Source organism: Diaphorina citri, unplaced genomic scaffold (assembly GCF_000475195.1).
Source record: "Diaphorina citri unplaced genomic scaffold, Diaci psyllid genome assembly version 1.1 scaffold1286, whole genome shotgun sequence".
In the NCBI taxonomy this organism is placed as follows: Eukaryota; Metazoa; Arthropoda; class Insecta; order Hemiptera; family Psyllidae; genus Diaphorina; species Diaphorina citri.
Genome location: NW_007378715.1, coordinates 3,897 through 23,389, shown reverse-complemented (window position 1 = coordinate 23,389; position 19,493 = coordinate 3,897). Strand labels below are relative to the sequence as shown.

Genomic DNA, 19,493 nt, shown 5'->3' with positions numbered 1-19,493 from the left:
GGTTACATACCTCCGCTTTTCATAAACACCTTTATAGCTACAGGGTGGTAAGTGTGTTTGGTACATCAGGGTAAGTTATAATGAAATTTAAACTGGAAATCTGTAGGATAGTTTTATTTATTTTGGTTTTATTTCGAGTTGCAGGGTTTTCACTTCTGTGAGCTCTTCCATCGAAACTACTGTAATTGAGCGTGCGAGAAGATATTAAGATCCCTAGAACATAATTCGTATTTATTTACGTTTTATGATGGTTGAAAGTTTCGGCAATCGTAGGTGTTAGGTTACATACCTCCGCTTTTCATAAACACCTTTATAGCTACAGGGTGGTAAGTGTGTTGGGTACATCAGGGTAAGTTATAATGAAATTTAAACTGGAAATCTGGAGGATAGAGTTTTATTTATTTTGTTTTTTTTTTTTTTGAGTTGCAGGGTTTTCACTTCTGTGAGCTCTGCCATCGAAACCACTGTAATTGAGAATCGGTAGGTACAATAATAATAAAACTATTGTATGTTCAAACTTCATTTCAGTACACCCTGAAATAGGAAACAGTTACCTATAATAGTCGTATGTGTACGTATAACACATACCGGTGAACCGCTTCTGAAAAAGTATACAGAATTACCAGATAATCTACATGCTGATAGTATAACTACCTGGATACATTGTGCGGAGAGTATAACAATACCTGGATACATTAAATTATTATTTATATTTCACACACACACGGAGAAATGAAGATATAAATTTCATTCGGAACAATAGGAGGACAAACTTTTTTGTATTCGGGATTCGCATCCAGAGCTTTGGAGTGTTAGGTGTAAAGCTGTAAACAATACACGATACTATACGATGTGGCGTTTAATGTAGTGGAATTATAAAAAGGAAAAATAGCCACTGTGTAAGAATTCTGAAAGTTTGATGTTCAGTCTGTTGTTGTTCGGGGAAGTTAGAAGAAGAAAACTCCTAAATACGAGTATATATGTATTTTATCTCAAATTGAGTAAATTAATACTTTTTCATTTGGGGAAAATGCTCGAGCTTTTTCTTCCGAAGTGCTTCATTTTCTTGTACTTGATTTATCTTGTCTATGAATTTTTGAGTACTAGTACCTGCACCTGAAGCGAATAATATATACAGTTTATTCGTAGGTATTTTAGGTAGATAGTAGACCCTACTAACACTATGTGATTTTAAGTAGGTGCCTACCTAGGTACTTGAATCTATTCACATAATAGGTGTATCTGAAAAAATATCCTCGGTTTAATAAGTAATTATGAAAAAAGGTCAAATCTTTGATTTCACAGGATTAAGTGCCGACGACAACCAAAAGGTTACTCTGGATGGTCATAGTGAGCAACTTCAAGAAGATATTCCGAAACCAAGCAGCATTCCCAAAACTGACGGATCGGGTGAAACCAACGACAATGAGACTAAACCAGTAGGTATTCAATCAAGGAGTAGATATTATGTACAAGAAGTTACTTTTCTGTCATTACACTCATTACTTACCTAATGATACCACTATGTATAGGTACATATTATATTATGTATAATATTTATATCTTTGACTAATTATTATTCTTCAAATCGAATATCGGGTCATTTCCAAGGAATTACCCGATAGGTAAGTATGCAACTCTGTTGAAGTGTATTACGGTATGTGTTCAAGTGTATAATACGTTTATTTCCTTGATTCCTTCAACGCATTCTGAAATTTACGAGCATTTCCTACAAGCAGTACAGGTACCTAGATCGGAAACCCACCCCTTCCATGTACGGAAAATGATTAATGTGTTCTCATTAGAGAAGTAGGTATTTTCACTGTCCCTCCTTCCCCTTTGTCAGCACTGTCGAAAACATCAGGGTATCATAACGAAGTGCTCCTGCATACAGGGTGGGTGTGGGGTAAATGAGAACTTCGAAATTTTCATCGATACAAACATGAGTGTAATAATACCTAACTGTAATACTTACATACTTGTACAATGTACATACTCGTATTTCTTGATTGACGTAATGTCTGTCTTCTTGATTGATGTGCGAGTTTAAGATAATTAATTTGGAGAATTTATTCCCGGGTTTTCTGAAAATGTGTTTTTTTTTTCCTAGCTATGCTTCCCCTTTGTCAGCACTGTCGAAAACATCAGGGTATCATAACGAAGTGCTCCTGCATACAGGGTGGGTGTGGGATAAATGAAAAGTTCGAAATTTTTATCGGTACAAACATGGGTGTAATAGTGTAATACCTAACTGTAATACTTACATACTTGTACATACTCGTATTTCTTGCTTGACGTAATGTCTGTCTTCTTGATTGATGTGCGAGTTTCGATAATTAATTTGGAGAATTTATTCCCGGGTTTTCTGAAAAATGTGTTTTTTTTCTAGCTATGAATAAATAAATACCTAACTGTAATACTTACATACTTGTACATACTCGTATTTCTTGCTTGACGTAATGTCTGTCTTCTTGATTGATGTGCGAGTTTAGATAATTAATTTGGAGAATTTATTCCCGGGTTTTCTGAAAAATGTGTTTTTTTTTTTCTAGCTATGAATAAATAAATAAAGTTTTTATTTTTTATGATACAAGCGTTACTTTTTAATCATTATTGATTTTATTATTACTGGAGTTCAACACAAATAGGTCAGCTTGAGAGTTAACTAGAAAAGGTTACGGCACGAATGAAATTGCAAGTGTAAAGAGCTCATAATATAGGTAAAATGTGTCTTTTACAAGGATTCACTTTATAAAGATTCTATCTTTCTTTATTAAGAAGACGTATTGAAAGGACACCCTTTATGCTGAATATCTTAAATCCAGAGTTCATAACTTTAAGGAGGGGTTTAATTTGAGCCTTGGGGAAATGTCGATTGGATATATTTCTCGGTATTATAAGCCCGGTTTTGTCTCTCATAGATGTTTTCATGACGGGGGAACATTTCCGACTTCGGGCTAGAGATTTTATTGCTCCTTTTTTACTCACTTCCTTGTTGCTTGTGAAGTGCTACTAGCTTCTTACTTTCAGCATGCAATCCAATTTGCCAAGCACTCGTATCTACGTATTTATTCTTACATATTATAAGCCCGGTTTTGTCTCTGATAGATGTTTTCATGGCGGGGGAACATTTCCGACTTCGGGCTAGAGATTTTATTGCTCCTTTTTTACTCACTTCCTTGTTGCTTGTGAAGTGCCAGCTACTAGCTTCTTATTTTCAGCATGCAATCCAATTTGCCAAGCACTCGTATCTACGTATTTATTCTTATTTGGAAAGAGCACAGGAAAATAGGGAATGCATCAAAATAAGGAATAGTAATTAATTCTGCCTCTTACTGTCCTTGTATGGATGAGTAACACACACACACACACCCACACACACACACACACACACACACACACACACACACACACACACACACGGAGAAATGAAGATATAAATTTCATCCGGAACAATAGGAGGACAAACTTTTTTGTATTCGGGATTCGCATCCAGAGCTTTGGAGTGTTAGGTGTAAAACTGTAAACAATGCACGATACTATACGATGTGGCGTTTAATGTAGTGGAATTATAAAAAGGAAAAACAGAGAGGGATGAAATAAAAGTAGGAAAAGGAGCAAGACGTGGGGGGATACCTGTCCTACAGGAAAGCTGTAACGTACGGAATTCCGTGTACAAAGCTCGTACATTTTACCATTGGATCTCGTTCAAGAACGAAATACAAAACAACCTGACTCTGAAATACACCGGGGCAAACCGGTATGTATCTGCGAGTAATGCATTATTGTGTCAGAAAGTATTCCGTGCAAAAAAACGGCGAACGGTTGGCTATAAATTAAAATATATAGGAACGGACTTTTAACGAGGGAAAAGTTGCAAACACGGTGCTTTTCCCTCTCTCTATTTCAATTGAACAGAACTAGCTCTAGCTATGTAGTATTTATGTACCTACATACGAGTAGGTATCTAAGCGACAAAATTAGTAAGTCAGTCCAAGTTTTAAAGTTGCAACTACCTATCTTGTTTTAAAGTTTCAAACTAGGTAAAAACGCCATTTTATTGTTATTCACTGTTGGCTATCGATATTATGTGAATCCTGATCCTACTTAATCACAGAAAAGGAGAAGTACAAAAACATACCCAATAACCCAATACCTTCTGAAACACAAGAACACTCATATCAACCTCAGTCTCTGTGCGAAACTTGTGAGGAAACAAATGGAAGAAAATGGAACTTTCTCTCATTTTCATCTTCCTACACAAGCCTTTTCAAAAACATCGAAGCTTTCAAAATTCGGGAAAGGATTAGGCAATCTTTGTATGATGGCGTTCGGATATCCACTGATCCCTTCTCATCCAAACAGCTTTGTAAAGTGAACGTATTATTATTGATTTCACATTTTTCAAATCTCGAAAATTAATTAAAGTGGGTTTATAGTGAAAAGACACATAATACGGAACCGGGAAAAGCATAAAAGCAGAATGCAATATGAAGAATAACAAAAGAGTTGAAGATGACAATACAAGACACCGGTGGTAGATGAAATAAGCCAGCACCAAGCTGGGAAAGTAAACATGAAGAGAGACAGAGAGAAGAAGAAACAAGCCAAAGGGAATATGGCGAAAAGAGAGAGCGACATATAGAATGTCGGGATTACGGATTATGAAAGCCTGTAACTTTTCAAAACATGTGAAACAAACGTATTAAATACCATACTGGGATTTTAAGTATAAAACAGGCACTTTGTCATAGTGCGGGAAACGCTGAGGGATAGCACCTCACAACTTCCTATAAGCCTTTTTTGTAAAACATCCCGTCAAAAAATTTACTGACAACTTTTTAGTAGTTTGTACCTCACCCATCTATCATATTGTCAAATTTAATGTCTCAATATAATATTGTGGTAAATTTCTCTTTCAACAATGGTTTCTTCCGCTGAAAACATTGTACAATCGCACCTAGATAGCACCTCACAACTTCCTATAAGCCTTTTTTGTAAAACATCCCGTCAACAAATTTACTGACAACTTTTTAGTAGGTTGTACTTCACCCATCTATCATATTGTCAAATTTAATGTCTCAATATTGTGGTAAATTTCTCTTTCAATTATGGTTTTCTTCCGCTGATAACATTGTGCAATCGCACCTGAATTTCCCACATATACCATATTTTCTTGTGTTGGCAATATAATAAAAGTTAAACCCCCGATATACCTACCTACCTGGGGAACATGTTTGATGTAGGTACTTATATCTACACCAGAGTATTTTATATCAACCTCTTTCCGTAAATGAAGTAAAACACCAAGTCCCCTAGATAAATTCTATGCATATATTTGTCATCCTTTTGAATATAGCTACTTCACAACCAATTTCTCTAATTAAATGGAGGGGGGAGTAAGTAGGTTTGTAGGTCTTTTTTTTAAAAAGAGGTTTGTCAGATGGACTGTATAACTGCTAAGGACTTATCGTCCCGAAATCGAAGAGAGAAGGAAGACAGGATAGGAGAAAGCCAGCCGTTCCGAGAACGAACATTATACCATCAGGATAAAATCCCCCCGGGCGGGAATCGAACTCGCGGCCTAGCGCTTACAAGGCAGACGCACTACCAACTAAGCTAACTAGGCTGGGGTTTGTAGGTCTAAATTGCTACATTTTACAACTTTCAATTTAAACTAAACTCTGCCTATTTTCCTCTATTTGCATCAGCAGAGAAAGTTATGCGCTCCTTTATATTTTTTTCTCAACCATTTTGGATTTTTTTTTCTTTTCCTTGGTCCAGAATTTTCCTATTCAATTCAATACAAAGAGATTATCGTTGTCTAATTGAGATCTGAGAGGAGATTAAATTCAGAAAATTTGTTGAAATGGTTCGCTTTGCAAGTTTTATAATCTAAAACTTTATATTCAAGTTTTTAATCTTCTTTTGGGTTCGGTGGGATTGAGCCTTTTACTACGAGATCTCAAAATCTGTTCACCAAAAATTGAACAAAATGCAGAGAGATAGAGAGAGAGAATAAGTCTAAAATTTAGATGATCATAAATAATTATTAGTGGAGATGTCAAAACTCCATTTCACTTAATGAGAGTTAATAACTGGATAAGACTGCAATGTTACTACACTCCTTATGTAGGTATGGTTTTATCTTGTTTACATCTAGGTATACTGTCAGCTAGGAATAGGCAGTCCCATTACCTTCTCGTCACGTAATAACGACTCTTCTCGAGTCAAAAAAAGTAAAAAGGTACCTTCCTTACTTCCGAATAAGCTCTTTCTACAGTTCGACCTAACCTAACCTAACCTAACCTAAACCTAACCTAACCCTAACCTAACCTAACCTAATTAGTTAATAAATAAATACAAGTTTGAAACATTGCATTCCTTTGGCCAAAATGGGTTTCCTTACGCAGCTAGGAATAGGCAGTCCCATTACCTTCTCGTCACGTAATAACGACTCTTCTCGAGTCAAAAAAAGTAAAAAGGTACCTTCCTTACCTCCGAATAAGCTCTTTCTACAGTTCGACCTAACCTAACCTAACCTAACCTAAACCTAACCCTAACCTAGGTAACCTAATTAGTTAATAAATAAATACAAGTTTGAAACATTGCATTACTTTGGCCAAAATGGGTTTCCTTACGTACTTGGCATAAAAAACTACATTACTAAGCATAATAGAATTGTACAGTATTGAGAGGGATGCAAAACAAGAGATTAAAACAGACTTGGTTTTTATTGAGGGGAAGAATGGGGTTGGGGTTTTGTAAATCATTACAAAATAGCTTACAAAACATTACAAAATGGTCAAGCAATGGCGAGAAGGGGAAACTTCGAAACTCAATGGCTTCAATGGTGGTGACGTAGCAATAAATAAATGAAAAAAAAGTTCACCTAATGCATAAAAAAAGCATTTTGTTTTTCCACGGAAAAAAATCAAAACCATAAACCCAAACTGATAAACTATTAACATTAAATACGTACTATCTATAATGGGCACTAAACAATGAAAAAAAAAAGTTCACCTAATGCATAAAAAAAGCATTTTGTTTTTCCACGGAAAAAAATCAAAACCATAAACCCAAACTGATAAACCATTAACATTAAATACCATTTCATAATCCAGGATCTATGATGCAACATTATAAGTACATAACGTGACAGGATAAATGGTATGCTGTAGGTAGGTACCTATTTTTTTCCTTGGCTTTTGATTGTGCCTCTAAAATTACCTATATGCGGCCCTCTAAAACTAGTGAAACCTATTAGGCCCTATCGGACTCATGTAGGTAAACGCATAAAAATAAATTTTGTTCCTACATTTATAGCTGTATATTTTATCTATACCTAAATTAATAACTAGGTGTTCGAAATAAATATTACATTTCATAATCCAGGATCTATGATACAACATTATAAGTACATAACGTGACAGGATAAATGGTATGCTACCTATTTTTAGGTAGGTACCTATTTTTTTTCCTTGGCTTTTGATTGTGCCTCTAAAATTACCTATTATATGGCCCTCTAAAACTAGTGAAACCTATGAGGCCCTATCGTAGGTAGTTCAATAAAAAAATCAGTATTTTTGCCAGGTAGAAAAAAGGCGCATTTGGAAATAGGTTAGGTATGGTACAATAATATTTATTATTCTACAAGTTCTATAGGGAGAGAGAGAATAAGTCTAAATGATCATAAATAATTATTAGTGGAGATGTCAAAACTCCATTTCACTTAATGAGAGTTAATAACTGGAACTTGGCCTGGCGCACTACCGTGCGCCTAGATAGTGCGCCTAGATAAGACTGCAATGTCACTATGTCACTACCCTCCTTATGTAGGTATGGTTTTATCTTATTTACATCTAGGTATACTGTCAGCTAGGAATAGGCAGTCCCATTACCTTCTCGTCACGTAATAACGATTCTTCTCGCGTACCTTCCTCGAAAGGTTTTGAATGTTTGGAACTTACCTCCGAACAAGCTCTTTCTACAGTTCGACCTAACCTAACCTAACTTAACCAAACCTAACCTAACCTAACCTAATTAGTTAATAAATAAATAAATACAAGTCTGAAACATTGCATCACTTTGGCCAAAATGGGTTTCCTTACGTATACTTGGCAAAAAAAAACTACATTACTAAGCATGATAGAATTGTACAGTATTGAGAGGGATGCAAAACAAGAGATTAAAACAGATTTGGTTTTTATTGAGGGGAAGAATGGGGAGTTGGGGTTTTGTAAATCATTACAAAATAGCGTACAAAACATTAGAAAATGGTCAAGCAATGGCGAGAAGGGGAAACTTCGAAACTTAATGGCTTCAATGGTGGTGACGTAGCAATAAATAAATGAAAAAAAAAGTTCACCTAATGCATAAAAAAAGCATTTTGTTTTTACATGGAAAAAAATCAAAACCATAAACCCAAACTGATAAACTATTAACATTAAATATGTACTATCTATAATGGGCACTAAACAATGTAGGTAAACGCATAAAAATAAATTTTGTTCCTACATTTATAGCTGTATATTTTATCTATACCTAAATTAATAACTAGGTGTTCGAATTAAATATTACATTTCATAATCCAGGATCTATGATGCAACATTATAAGTACATAACGTGACAGGATAAATGGTATGCTGTAGGTAGGTACCTATTTTTACTTTCTATTACTACAGTATAGCGGAGCTATACTAGTAATGAAAGTATTGTTTTCCTTGGCTTTTGATTGTGCCTCTAAAATTACCTATATGGCCCTCTAAAACTAGTGAAACCTATGAGGCCCTATCGGACTCATAAAAAAAGCGATAGATAACCTGGTAGGTAGTTCAATAAAAAAATCAGTATTTTTGCCAGGTACTCGTAGAAAAAAGGCGCATTTGGAAGTAGGTTAGGTACAATAATATTTATTATTCTACAAGTTCTATACCTATAAATGCAAATTCAAAACATACATATACCTACCAGAACATCAGGATGAATATTTATTCCAAACCCACTTCACATAAACCACAACCAGCAAAAAAAAAAAAAAAAAAAAATCCGGTACAGTTTTGTTAATTTATTTTGAATATAAATTAAACAACATTGCATTTGATTAAAATAAATAAAAACAATACCCTACATAAAAAAAAAAAAAAAAAAAAAAAAAAACGTACAAAACAAAGCTAGCAAGAAACCTCCATTGGCAATGTTATATTAATAAAATAACGTACCTATATGAATATTATGTGATCGGAATACGCCAATGTTTTTACTAATGTATTCCTGTGCAAGGCAAAATATGATTTACCCAGTCAAATCGAACGTCAAAATGTTGAGGAGGGGACGGTGAAACAGCCGCCCCCTGGGTCTCTCTTTGGTCCTCCCTCTCCAATAATTTATCCAGATTACAGAAAAATTTTACGTAACGATATTTTGAGGGAAATAAATTTTACCAAATACTAGATACAAAGGATCGTTAATTAGTCAATAGAAAGATAGAATAATGACATATTGAACTTTATTATACATTAGGTAGAGATGTCAATAAATTTTCTATAATCAAGGTACGTTGAGAATGATTTGTAGAGCAGATTGATAAATATCGATTAGGTTATCTATTATTTATAACACTGAAGAAGAAATGTGATCAAAATAATGGGGCGTGAAGTTTCCATTTGATTTTACAATTTATTGAGTGAAGATTTTACAAAGGAGGTTTCTAGACTTTATTTGTATACTTTAATTTTTTTTTTTTTTTTTTTTGCAAATTAAAATGCAAAAATGTACCTACCTACCTATATGTAAAAATTTTACCGTTTTTCTAATGGAGTTCCATTTATTCTGTGTTTGGTAAACCATCATCGATTCACCGCAACATAGTGCGGATTACTTCCTATTCGACCACAACAATAAATCCTTGTTTGCTTTCAAATAGGATTTACAAACAATATATCAAAATATTAGCCTGCCACAGGCTTACACCAATGACAACTCCTAATGCACTGGTCTAATTCCATATGGCCCGTGGATACCTATGTATGACTGTGCCCTGCAGGACAACAAAACACATAAATTTCATATTATATTATTGTCAATGTAAACAGGGGCCCTATGTAAAGGCAACGAGAGAGAGGAAAAGAGGGAGAGAGAGAAGAGGGAGAAAGAGAGAGGACAAAAGGAGAGGTATAAACTGATTTGCAAAAGTATGGAGCCACGAGCAAGAGCAAAATATGCAAGCAATTTACAGAAAAATCTGACATTTCCAAAGAATAATAAGGATCCAAATTTCACAAAAAGGAGCTGGAATAAGTACTGCACTCAAATTAATTAACTACCTATTACAAAATATTAAATAAGTAGCTAGATAAATGGCCGTATGGAAGATAAGATAAGCACTCAAGATTAGGAGGGGGAAGATATTCCCTCTGCTAAAATTTGTCCATTGACTATTTTCTATTGTTTATTTTTTTAATCGAGATGTTGAAATTAAAATAAATTAAATAGCTACCCACATTACATTAAACTTAAACCAAGTAAAAAAAATTAAATTTACACAGCATCCAAGTAATAATTTATTTTGTAAAATCCCTGTATGGCCTGAATAGAAGTGGAAATTTAGGAAATAATAATTTCCCCGGGAAAAAAAGGAAACACAAGAGAAAAGCTTTCCATATTCGCAAAGACCGTACAGCTTAAATGAATAGAAAGATTACAAATTTGTGACATTTATGTCCTCATTTTATGGCACGAGGCAGCTAAATAGGGGCTCATTTTACTTTCTGTTGTTCTTTGAAATGAACCACTAATATCCTCTAGTCTATTCTGAGAAGATTATACTCTCTATTCTTCTGTTCTGAGTAGATTGAAACATCTACTCAAAAACTGAATGGTTTTCAGTTCTACTGATTCTCTAAGTTGAATGGTTTTCAGTATTCCTGATTCTCTAAGCACCCTTGGAACAAACCTATAAAAAACACTGTATTAATAAGAGTGTAAGGAAAGTGAATCAATTATTTATTCATTTATTGTAGGTACTTAGGAAATAAAAGTAATTTTATAGATGGTAAAATATTATGATATGTGTGTGTGAGAGGAAGAGATAGAAAAGGATGGTCTCCTTGAGCTTGATGTTTGTTTTTAATTGGTGGAGACGCCAATACTCCCAGATATTTTAACATTAGCGGTACCTACATAAAGTAGAGTGGAGCAGAAGAGGATGCAATATTTGAGAGTTTTTCAACAAATTTCACATTCAATTAACACAAGAATAAACCTAAATCTGATTAAATTTCCCACAGATACGAGTACATTTACATTCATAATATTATGTCCGCACAATTTAATAAGGGTTCATATAAAAAAAGTTTGAGGAAAAAATTCAACTTGCTATGAATTATTTTTACATAAAAATCGTTTTCTTCAGATCTTTCCAGCAAAAACTTTCAACTTCGAAATAGGGTTTCTTGGTGTTTCACCAAACTTACTCCTGGTTGTTTGTGGTGTAACGAGGAGCCTAGATTTCGTCGGGTTCCTTCTTCTCTAATTGCGAAATCATTTTGGATTGACGAAGCTGATGGGTTGACAAAGGTTTCTGCAGAAAAATATTGGGATACCTTGATTTGTTTTCCAATATTTGAGTTGGTTTTGTTTTGCCTATGCATGTCTTCCCACTTCATTCTGCAAATCGAAAATTCGATTGATAAGCAATTTGACTACTAGTTTTGTGAACAGTGGACTCGTCAGTTCTATTATTGGCCAAGATTTTCTGTAAGAGGTCCTGAGTCCTACTTCCTTTTTGTGGCTGAGTTTACCCAAATTCCATGTTTGGGTCTACTTCTACTTATCATAACGGTTGTATTTTCTGGTGTATGACGTCATACTTGACTAGGTTCATACTTTAGGTATAGTTGGAGCTAGGTAGATAGGTACTTCCAAACTTGCAGAAATCTACCTACTTATAGTACCAAGGTTCAATAATCTAACATCATTGCTAGATTATTAGATTATTATTTAACATAGAGGGAAAAAATAATTACACTTAACAGGCTTAAAACCCCTCCATTTATTTTAGAAGAAAAAGGTAAAAAACTGTGGTCAAAACAAAGAGGCGGAAAAGCACAAGATTGTGATAAAAGCGTCAAGTTTCGACCAAGTAAGCAAATATAAAAGATAATTGGTTTTTAATCAAATTAAATAAATGGCTTTCTGCCTTTTATTCTCCCCCCTGGTGGTACGAAATGTCTGGTTATAAACTAATTACTTTTCCTTTCACTTGTCTTCTTAACCTTTTGACTGGAACAATTTTCCCTCTTTCTTTCTTACATTTTTCGTTTCCTCTACCCTCTTTTCTTTTGTCCATTTCTTTCATATTTCCTACGAGCTAATTTTTAAAGCTTTGCTCTTTATGCTTTTAAGGCCATTTTTACCTGTATCTTATTTCTTTTTTCTATAATGCTCCCACCTAATGAAAGGTCTATCTCAGTTTTAGGTATTAGGACTTTCTCACTTTTATTACGTGTTTCTCTAATTCTTTATCAAGCGGATTTCAAGCTTTCTACCTCTGAACATTTTCTCATTCCTCTCTCTTATTTGCCAGAAAATCTAATTTAAGCTTCAGATTGTCCCACATTCAGTAACGGACACATTTTCTCACTTTTATTACGTGTTTCTCTAATTCTTTATCAAGCGGATTTCAAGCTTTCTACCTCTGAACATTTTCTCATTCCTCTCTCTTATTTGCCAGAAAATCTAATTTAAGCTTCAGATTGTCCCACCTCACTTTTATTACGTGTTTCTCTAATTCTTTATCAAGCGGATTTCAAGCTTTCTACCTCTGAACATTTTCTCATTCCTCTCTCTTATATGCCAGAAAATCTAATTTAAGCTTCAGATTGTCCTATATTCAGTAACGGACACATTTTTGACCGCCTCTCATTGAACAAGATTAGCCTTAAGAAATACAATATCCATGTTCTGTCTCTTCAAAAAACGCCCTTTCCTAACTTGGCAAAAATAGGAACAAGATTAGCCTTAAGAAATACAATATCCATGTTCTGTCTCTTCAAAAAACGCCCTTTCCTAACTTGGCAAAAATAGGAAAAAAAAAGACACACATCACGTTTCCGTGTTTCTTTTCAGAGTAGTCCACAAAGTCCAGGTGGCCAAGAGCGAGCAAAAGTTCCCGTTGGAAAATGTCCAAACGTTTGGAACATTCCAGAAACTCGTCTTTCCATCCTTCTACCATATCACGTTTCCGTGTTTCTTTTCAGAGTAGTCCACAAAGTCCAGGTGGCCAAGAGCGAGCAAAAGTTCCCGTTGGAAAATGTCCAAACATTTGGAACATTCCAGAAACTCGTCTTTCCATCCTTCTACCACTTCTTCTGGCTCGTCATCAAACATAGCTTAACTTTTTAATAATATTTTTTGCTAAGGAATACTTTGTCTAGGAGAGAAAACCCTGGGAAATATTCTTGGTGGTGGGGTTTTTTATGGAAATTTTCCTGGAGGACCCGATCCTGATGATGTGATAGGAGAAATATTTTGACGCTTCGTAAATTTATACATTCAGATGAGTGATTTTAGTCTTTTTACTTTCAGTTTTGACAAAACTTGATAAGGTATGTTTTGGATACTGTCCATTTTCATAAATAATATCTAATAAAAAAAAAGAGTATATAATAATAAATACTTATACTCGTATGTATTATGCAGGTCGGTACCTACTACCTACCCGGTTATAATTTTATGAAAAGTACCTATTAGGTATCTTTGTGATAAATTATGCATGCAGCTATTGTACTTTGTGTTCATAAGAAGCTTAAATTTTAACGACACACACAAACAAGTTGGTTGGAAGAGAATATGACCTCATTTTAACTTGCATTTTGGAAAAGCTGAAAATGAACTTCGTAATTAGTGAAAAGTGAACATGAAAATGTACGTATACTTACCTATATGTATTATGCAGGTCGGTACCTACTACCTACCCGGTTATAATTTTATGAAAAGTACCTATTAGGTATCTTTGTGATAGAGAAATTATGCATGCAGCTATTGTACTTTGTGTTCATAAGAAGCTTAAATTTTAACGACACACACAAACAAGTTGGTTGGAAGAGAATATGACCTCATTTTAGCCCTGGGCGGGAATCGAACCCGCGGCCTAGCGCTTACAAGGCAGACGCACTACCAACTAAGCTAAGTAGGCTGGCGCGGGCAGAGTTTAGTTTAAACAACGATTTTTATGTAAAAATAATTCATAGCAAGTTGAATTTTTTCCTCAAACTTTTTTTATATGAACCCTTATTAAATTGTGCGGACAAAATATTATGAATGTAAATGTACTAGTATCTGTGGGAAATTTAATCGGATTTAGGTTTATTCTTGTGATAATTGAATGTGAAATTTGTTGAAAAACTCTCAAATATTGCATCCTCTTCTGCTCCACTCTATGTAGGTACCAATGTTAAAATATCTGGGAGTATTGGCGTCTCCACCAATTAAAAACAAACATCAAGCTCTGGTCTCCTTTACCATCTCTTATTCCTCTCTCACACACACATATATATCATAATATTTTACCATCTATAAAATTACTTTTATTTCAAGACTTGGTGTTGTTTAAACGCTAATGCCTTGGACACGTGTAAAGTGTCCATAGGTGCTACACTGACCATAGGTGCTACACTCACCCTACCTACAATAAATGAATAAATAATTGATTCACTTTACTTACACTCTTATTAAATACAGTGTTTTTTATAGGTTTGTTCCAAGCGTGCTTAGAAAATCAGGAGTACTGAAAACCATTCAACTTAGAGAATCAGTAAGGGGAGAATAAAAGGCAGAAAGCCATTTATTTAATTTGATTAAAAACCAATTATCTTTTATATTTGCTTACTTGGTCGAAACTTGACGTTTTTATCACAATCTTGTGCTTTCCCGCCTCTTTCTTTTGACCACAGTTTTTTACCTTTTTCGTCTAAAATAAATGTAGTGGTTTAAGCGTGTTAAGTGTAATTATTTTTTCCCTCAATATTAATCTAATAATCTAGCATGATGTTAGATTATTGAACCTTGGTGTTAGTAGGTAGATTTCTGCAAGTTTGGAATTACCTATCTACCTAACTCCAACTATCTAAAGTAGGAACCTAGTCAAGTATGACGTCATACACCAGAAAATGCAACCGTTATGATAAGTAGATATAGACCCAAACATGGAATTTGGGTAAACTCAGCCACAAAAAGGAAGTAGGACTCAGGACCTCTTACAGGAAATCTTGGCCAATAATAGAACTGACGAGTCCACTGTTCACAAAACTAGTGGTCAAATTGCTTATCTATCAAATTTTCGATTTGCAGAATGAAGTGGGAAGAAATGCATAGGCAAAACAAAACCAACTCAAATATTGGAAAACAAATCAAAGTATCCCAGTATTTTTCTGCAGAAACCTTTGTCAACCCATCAGCTTCGTCAATCCAAAATGATTTCACAATTAGAGAAGAAGGAACCCGACGAAATCTAGGCTCCTCGTTACACCACAAACAACCAGGAGTAAGTTTGGTGAAACACCAAGAAACTCAACCTAGAAACCTGCCTAACAAGACGAACATGGGGTTGGAAATGGCTAAAAGTAACTATTTCGCATATCAATTTTCTCCAGATTTCCGAAAGTACAGTGGTTCTTCTACATTAGCTGAGACTGACACAGATGGCATGTCAACATCATCTCTTGTTACCGCAGGTAACTACTGGATTAGGACATTCAAGTATACCTACATATATATATTATGTATTGGTAGATGGAGAATTGGGAATTTCACATAAACAACCAGGAGTAAGTTTGGTGAAACACCAAGAAACTCAACCTAGAAACCTGCCTAACAAGACGAACATGGGGTTGGAAATGGCTAGAAGTAACAATTTCGCATCTCAATTTTCTCCAGATTTCCGAAAGTACAGTGGTTCTTCTACAATAGCTGAGACTGACACAGATGGCATGTCAACATCTCTTGTTACCGCAGGTAACTACTGGGTTAGGACATTCAAGTATACCTACCTATATATATTATGTATTGGTAGATGGAGAATTGGGAATTTCACAGCAGGAGTAGGTACCTCAGCAGAAGTACCTAGGTACTCCTGCCACAATCCAAGGTGTTATTAGAGCTCTGAGGAAAACATTTCTTCTTTTCAGATACAGAAGAAATCTTCCAATCGGTTTCAAACCAAAAGATACCACGCGCCAATTCACCGCAGCCTAGTCCTAGTTATCAGAAGAGTGTCGATGTTTACAGGAATTTTTCAAACTCGGACTTCAACCACAAAGATCTCATGAGCTTGCACTTCATTTTCTCGAATTCTGAATATGACTCAGCCTGTGATTCGGTGAAAGTGAAATCCCAATTGGACCACTTGAACTTCTTCAGTGGGGCAAATGTCAAAGATTATACAGAAAAGAAAGGTAAGTCCTTAAAATGTTGAGATGTTTGGTGAGCCAAAAGCATTATTCATCTTACAAACTAGGTAATTCTCCACATTGTTACAGCAAAATATGATCCGCCATCAAGAAAATCTCCAGTTTCAAAAAACAGCGACTGTAACGTTTCGACGTACAGAAAAGAAAGGTAAGTCCTTAAAATGTTGAGATGTTTGGTGAGCCAAAAGCATTATTCATCTTACAAACTAGGTAATTCTCCACCTTGTTACAGCAAAATATGATCCGCCATCAAGAAAATCTCCAGTTTCAAAAAACAGCGACTGTAACGTTTCTACAAAATCAAATCACATAAAAAGATATGACTTGTCATCTCTGAAATTAAATATGTGTGGACTCAGAACAGACGAAGATAAAAAAAGCTTTTCTCGAAACTTTGAAAAGACTCGAATGTGTTTTCGGGTGGAATACAACAAGAATGACACACCTGAGGGTTATTATTTTGATCAGAAGATGTCTCATTTATCAGAAAAAGATTGTCTCACACGTATACCAATCAGAACTAAGAAAGATATTTTTATAGATAAAAATTCTGAAACTACTTTTAATGAACAACAAAGTCCTCCTAAAGCTTTAAATCGTAGTGATAACACCCAAATGAATTTTATCACAAGCAAAAACTCTGTCCAGCTATTTAACTTTCCTGAAAAGAAAACATCAGATTCTATGGAAACTACTTTTAATGAACAACAAAGTCCTCCTAAAGCTTTAAATCGTAGTGATAACACCCAAATGAATTTTATCACAAGCAAAAACTGTGTCCAGCTATTTAACTTTCCTGAAAAGAAAACATCAGATTCTATTAATCACGGGGATTCAGCACCATCGAAATGGAATCAACGTCACTCACTCAAATGCTTTCAAAAAGAGGACACTTATGCTGAAAGTAATCAATTCTCAGAAAACGGAACCTATGTGATTGAAAGGTCACAAAGAAGTGTAAGAAATTGCAGCAAAAATAGTTCTGGACATAGCAAAACGCTCATGAATGTCAGTTCTTACCATGAAACAGAAGAAAATGATATGTGATTGAAAGGTCACAAAGAAGTGTAAGAAATTGCAGCAAAAATAGTTCTGGACATAGCAAAACGCTCATGAATGTCAGTTCTTATCATGAAACAGAAGAAAATGATTATGCTATGAGTACGTCTGATATAAGTTGTGAAGGAAATGAAACGGACGAAGATGAAAGTTATGAAGATAATGAGAGAGAAGCTTATAATAAAGAAAAACGTCACATTAGGAATAATTTTGATAACTATTCAAATAATGAGGTAAATCATTCTAGTATTTTGTCAGATGATAAATTCAAAGAAGAAAGGGTTGTACAAGATCCTCAACCATTTAAGAGCACAAAGGACAACATTCTTGAAAAATATATGACCTCAAAAGATTCCAGCAATAATCTGAATACTAGAATCTCAAGCTCAAAGTGTTCAGGACAATTCTCTATAGAATCACTTTCTCAACCTGAAACGTTATTAGTGAACTTCCACAGTAAAAACAACGGAGACCAAATGAATGAAAGTAGAAGATGTTCAAACAATGATTCACGACGAGTCAGAAACCAATCACCGGATTGTAGTGATGGCCTGTCAAATTCTCATTTGATATTCTCATGCGTTCAAAGAGAAAATTTCTCAGTTCAAAAGAAGAAAAAAACTAATGAAAAGTTTCAACACTCTAGGTTTACAACGATTCCTCCCAGCAGTAATAACAAAACGTCTGTCCTTTCTGAAGAAAATGAGAATCTTACGAGTCATATTTTAGCTCAAGACTTCAATAGTAGGCACGAAGAGGGCGGAGAACCATTCGAAATAGCACTTACAAACAATGATCAACAATATAACTTGAACATGAATACAAATAGAAGCAAGGAATTCAAAAGAACGCTGTCCAAATGTGATGAACGCAATTTCAACCAAACCGAGGGTGTTATCGTTCTCTCTGAAAACAAAACTGCGTTCAATGAAATGGAAAGAGTGGAAATTGAAAAGCCAATATTCAAACATGTCTCAATGAAACGAGTATCCATAAAGGAATATTACAAGAAAACATTGTATCAACCCGTTACTATCCACTTGACCAAATATGATATCGAATCAGGTAAAGCAAATGAACTAAAAGAAGATATGACCAAATTGAATAAAGGATTCAAAGCTTTATAGGTTGTTGCATAAAGCATGTACCTAAAGATATAATATCAGTTCTACTAATGTAGGTGAAAGACGATTTTTGTAATTTAGGTAAACATGTCTTTTCAGAACTGTGTGGATTGTATCAAAACCGTATCCATTATAAATACTGTGCCCAAGAAGAATATGTCATCCTGTTACCCAATAGGAAGCACCATAAAGCAATCACATACATTATGCCATACGTAGTTCAGGAAAATCAAATGAACTAAAAGAAGATATGACCCAATTGAATAAAGGATTCAAAGCTTTATAGGTTGTTGCATAAAGCATGTACCTAAAGATATACAGTTCTACTAATGTAGGTAAAAGACGATTTTTGTAATTTAGGTAAACATGTCTTTTCAGAACTGTGTGGATTGTATCAAAACCGTATCCATTATAAATACTGTGCCCAAGAAGAATATGTCATCCTGTTACCCAATAGGAAGCACCATAAAGCAATCACATATATTATGCCATACGTAGTTCAGGAAAACACCGAGAACAACACGCAAAGGTAAAGCTCAAAATAAAAGCGTTCCAAAAGACGTGAAGGCAAAACGAAGAAGAAGTTTCAAGAAATTATGGACAATTTTAGAACTTTCACAAATAATGGTTTTAACACTCATCCATACAAGGACAGTAAGAGGCAGAATTGGTTACTATTCCTTATTTGATGAATTCCCTATTTTCCTGTGCTCTTTCCATGTAAGAATAAATACGTAGGTATGTATAGATACGAATGTTGTCAAATTGGATTGCATGCTGAAAGTAAGAAGCTAGTAGCACTTCACAAGCAACAAGGAAGTGAGTAAAAAAGGAGCAATAA

General features: G+C 34.7%; 1 protein-coding gene across 1 annotated transcript; it reads left to right on the top strand.

The window, feature by feature from the left end:
• Positions 1-15,316: 15,316 nt before the first annotated feature.
• Positions 15,317-18,894, top strand: LOC103515163 (protein dopey homolog PFC0245c-like). Its single transcript, XM_026827948.1, has 6 exons — positions 15,317-15,553; positions 15,837-16,014; positions 16,188-16,454; positions 16,702-17,413; positions 17,524-18,593; positions 18,752-18,894. The coding sequence occupies exons 1-6, from the start codon at positions 15,353-15,355 to the stop codon at positions 18,892-18,894; spliced, it is 2,571 nt and encodes an 856-aa protein (XP_026683749.1). The 5' UTR covers positions 15,317-15,352.
• The last annotated feature ends 599 nt before the right edge of the window (positions 18,895-19,493 follow it).

What these genes read in the sequence shown, in the direction of transcription:
- LOC103515163 (XM_026827948.1), top strand. Translation starts at nt 15,353, where the DNA reads ATGAAGTGGGAAGAAATGCATAGGCAAAACAAAACCAACTCAAATATT. An exon ending in AACATCTCTTGTTACCGCAG is followed by an intron (nt 16,015 to 16,187) that starts GTAACTACTGGG and finishes TCTTCTTTTCAG; the next exon opens with ATACAGAAGAAATCTTCCAA. An exon ending in GGAACCTATGTGATTGAAAG is followed by an intron (nt 17,414 to 17,523) that starts GTCACAAAGAAG and finishes TGTGATTGAAAG; the next exon opens with GTCACAAAGAAGTGTAAGAA.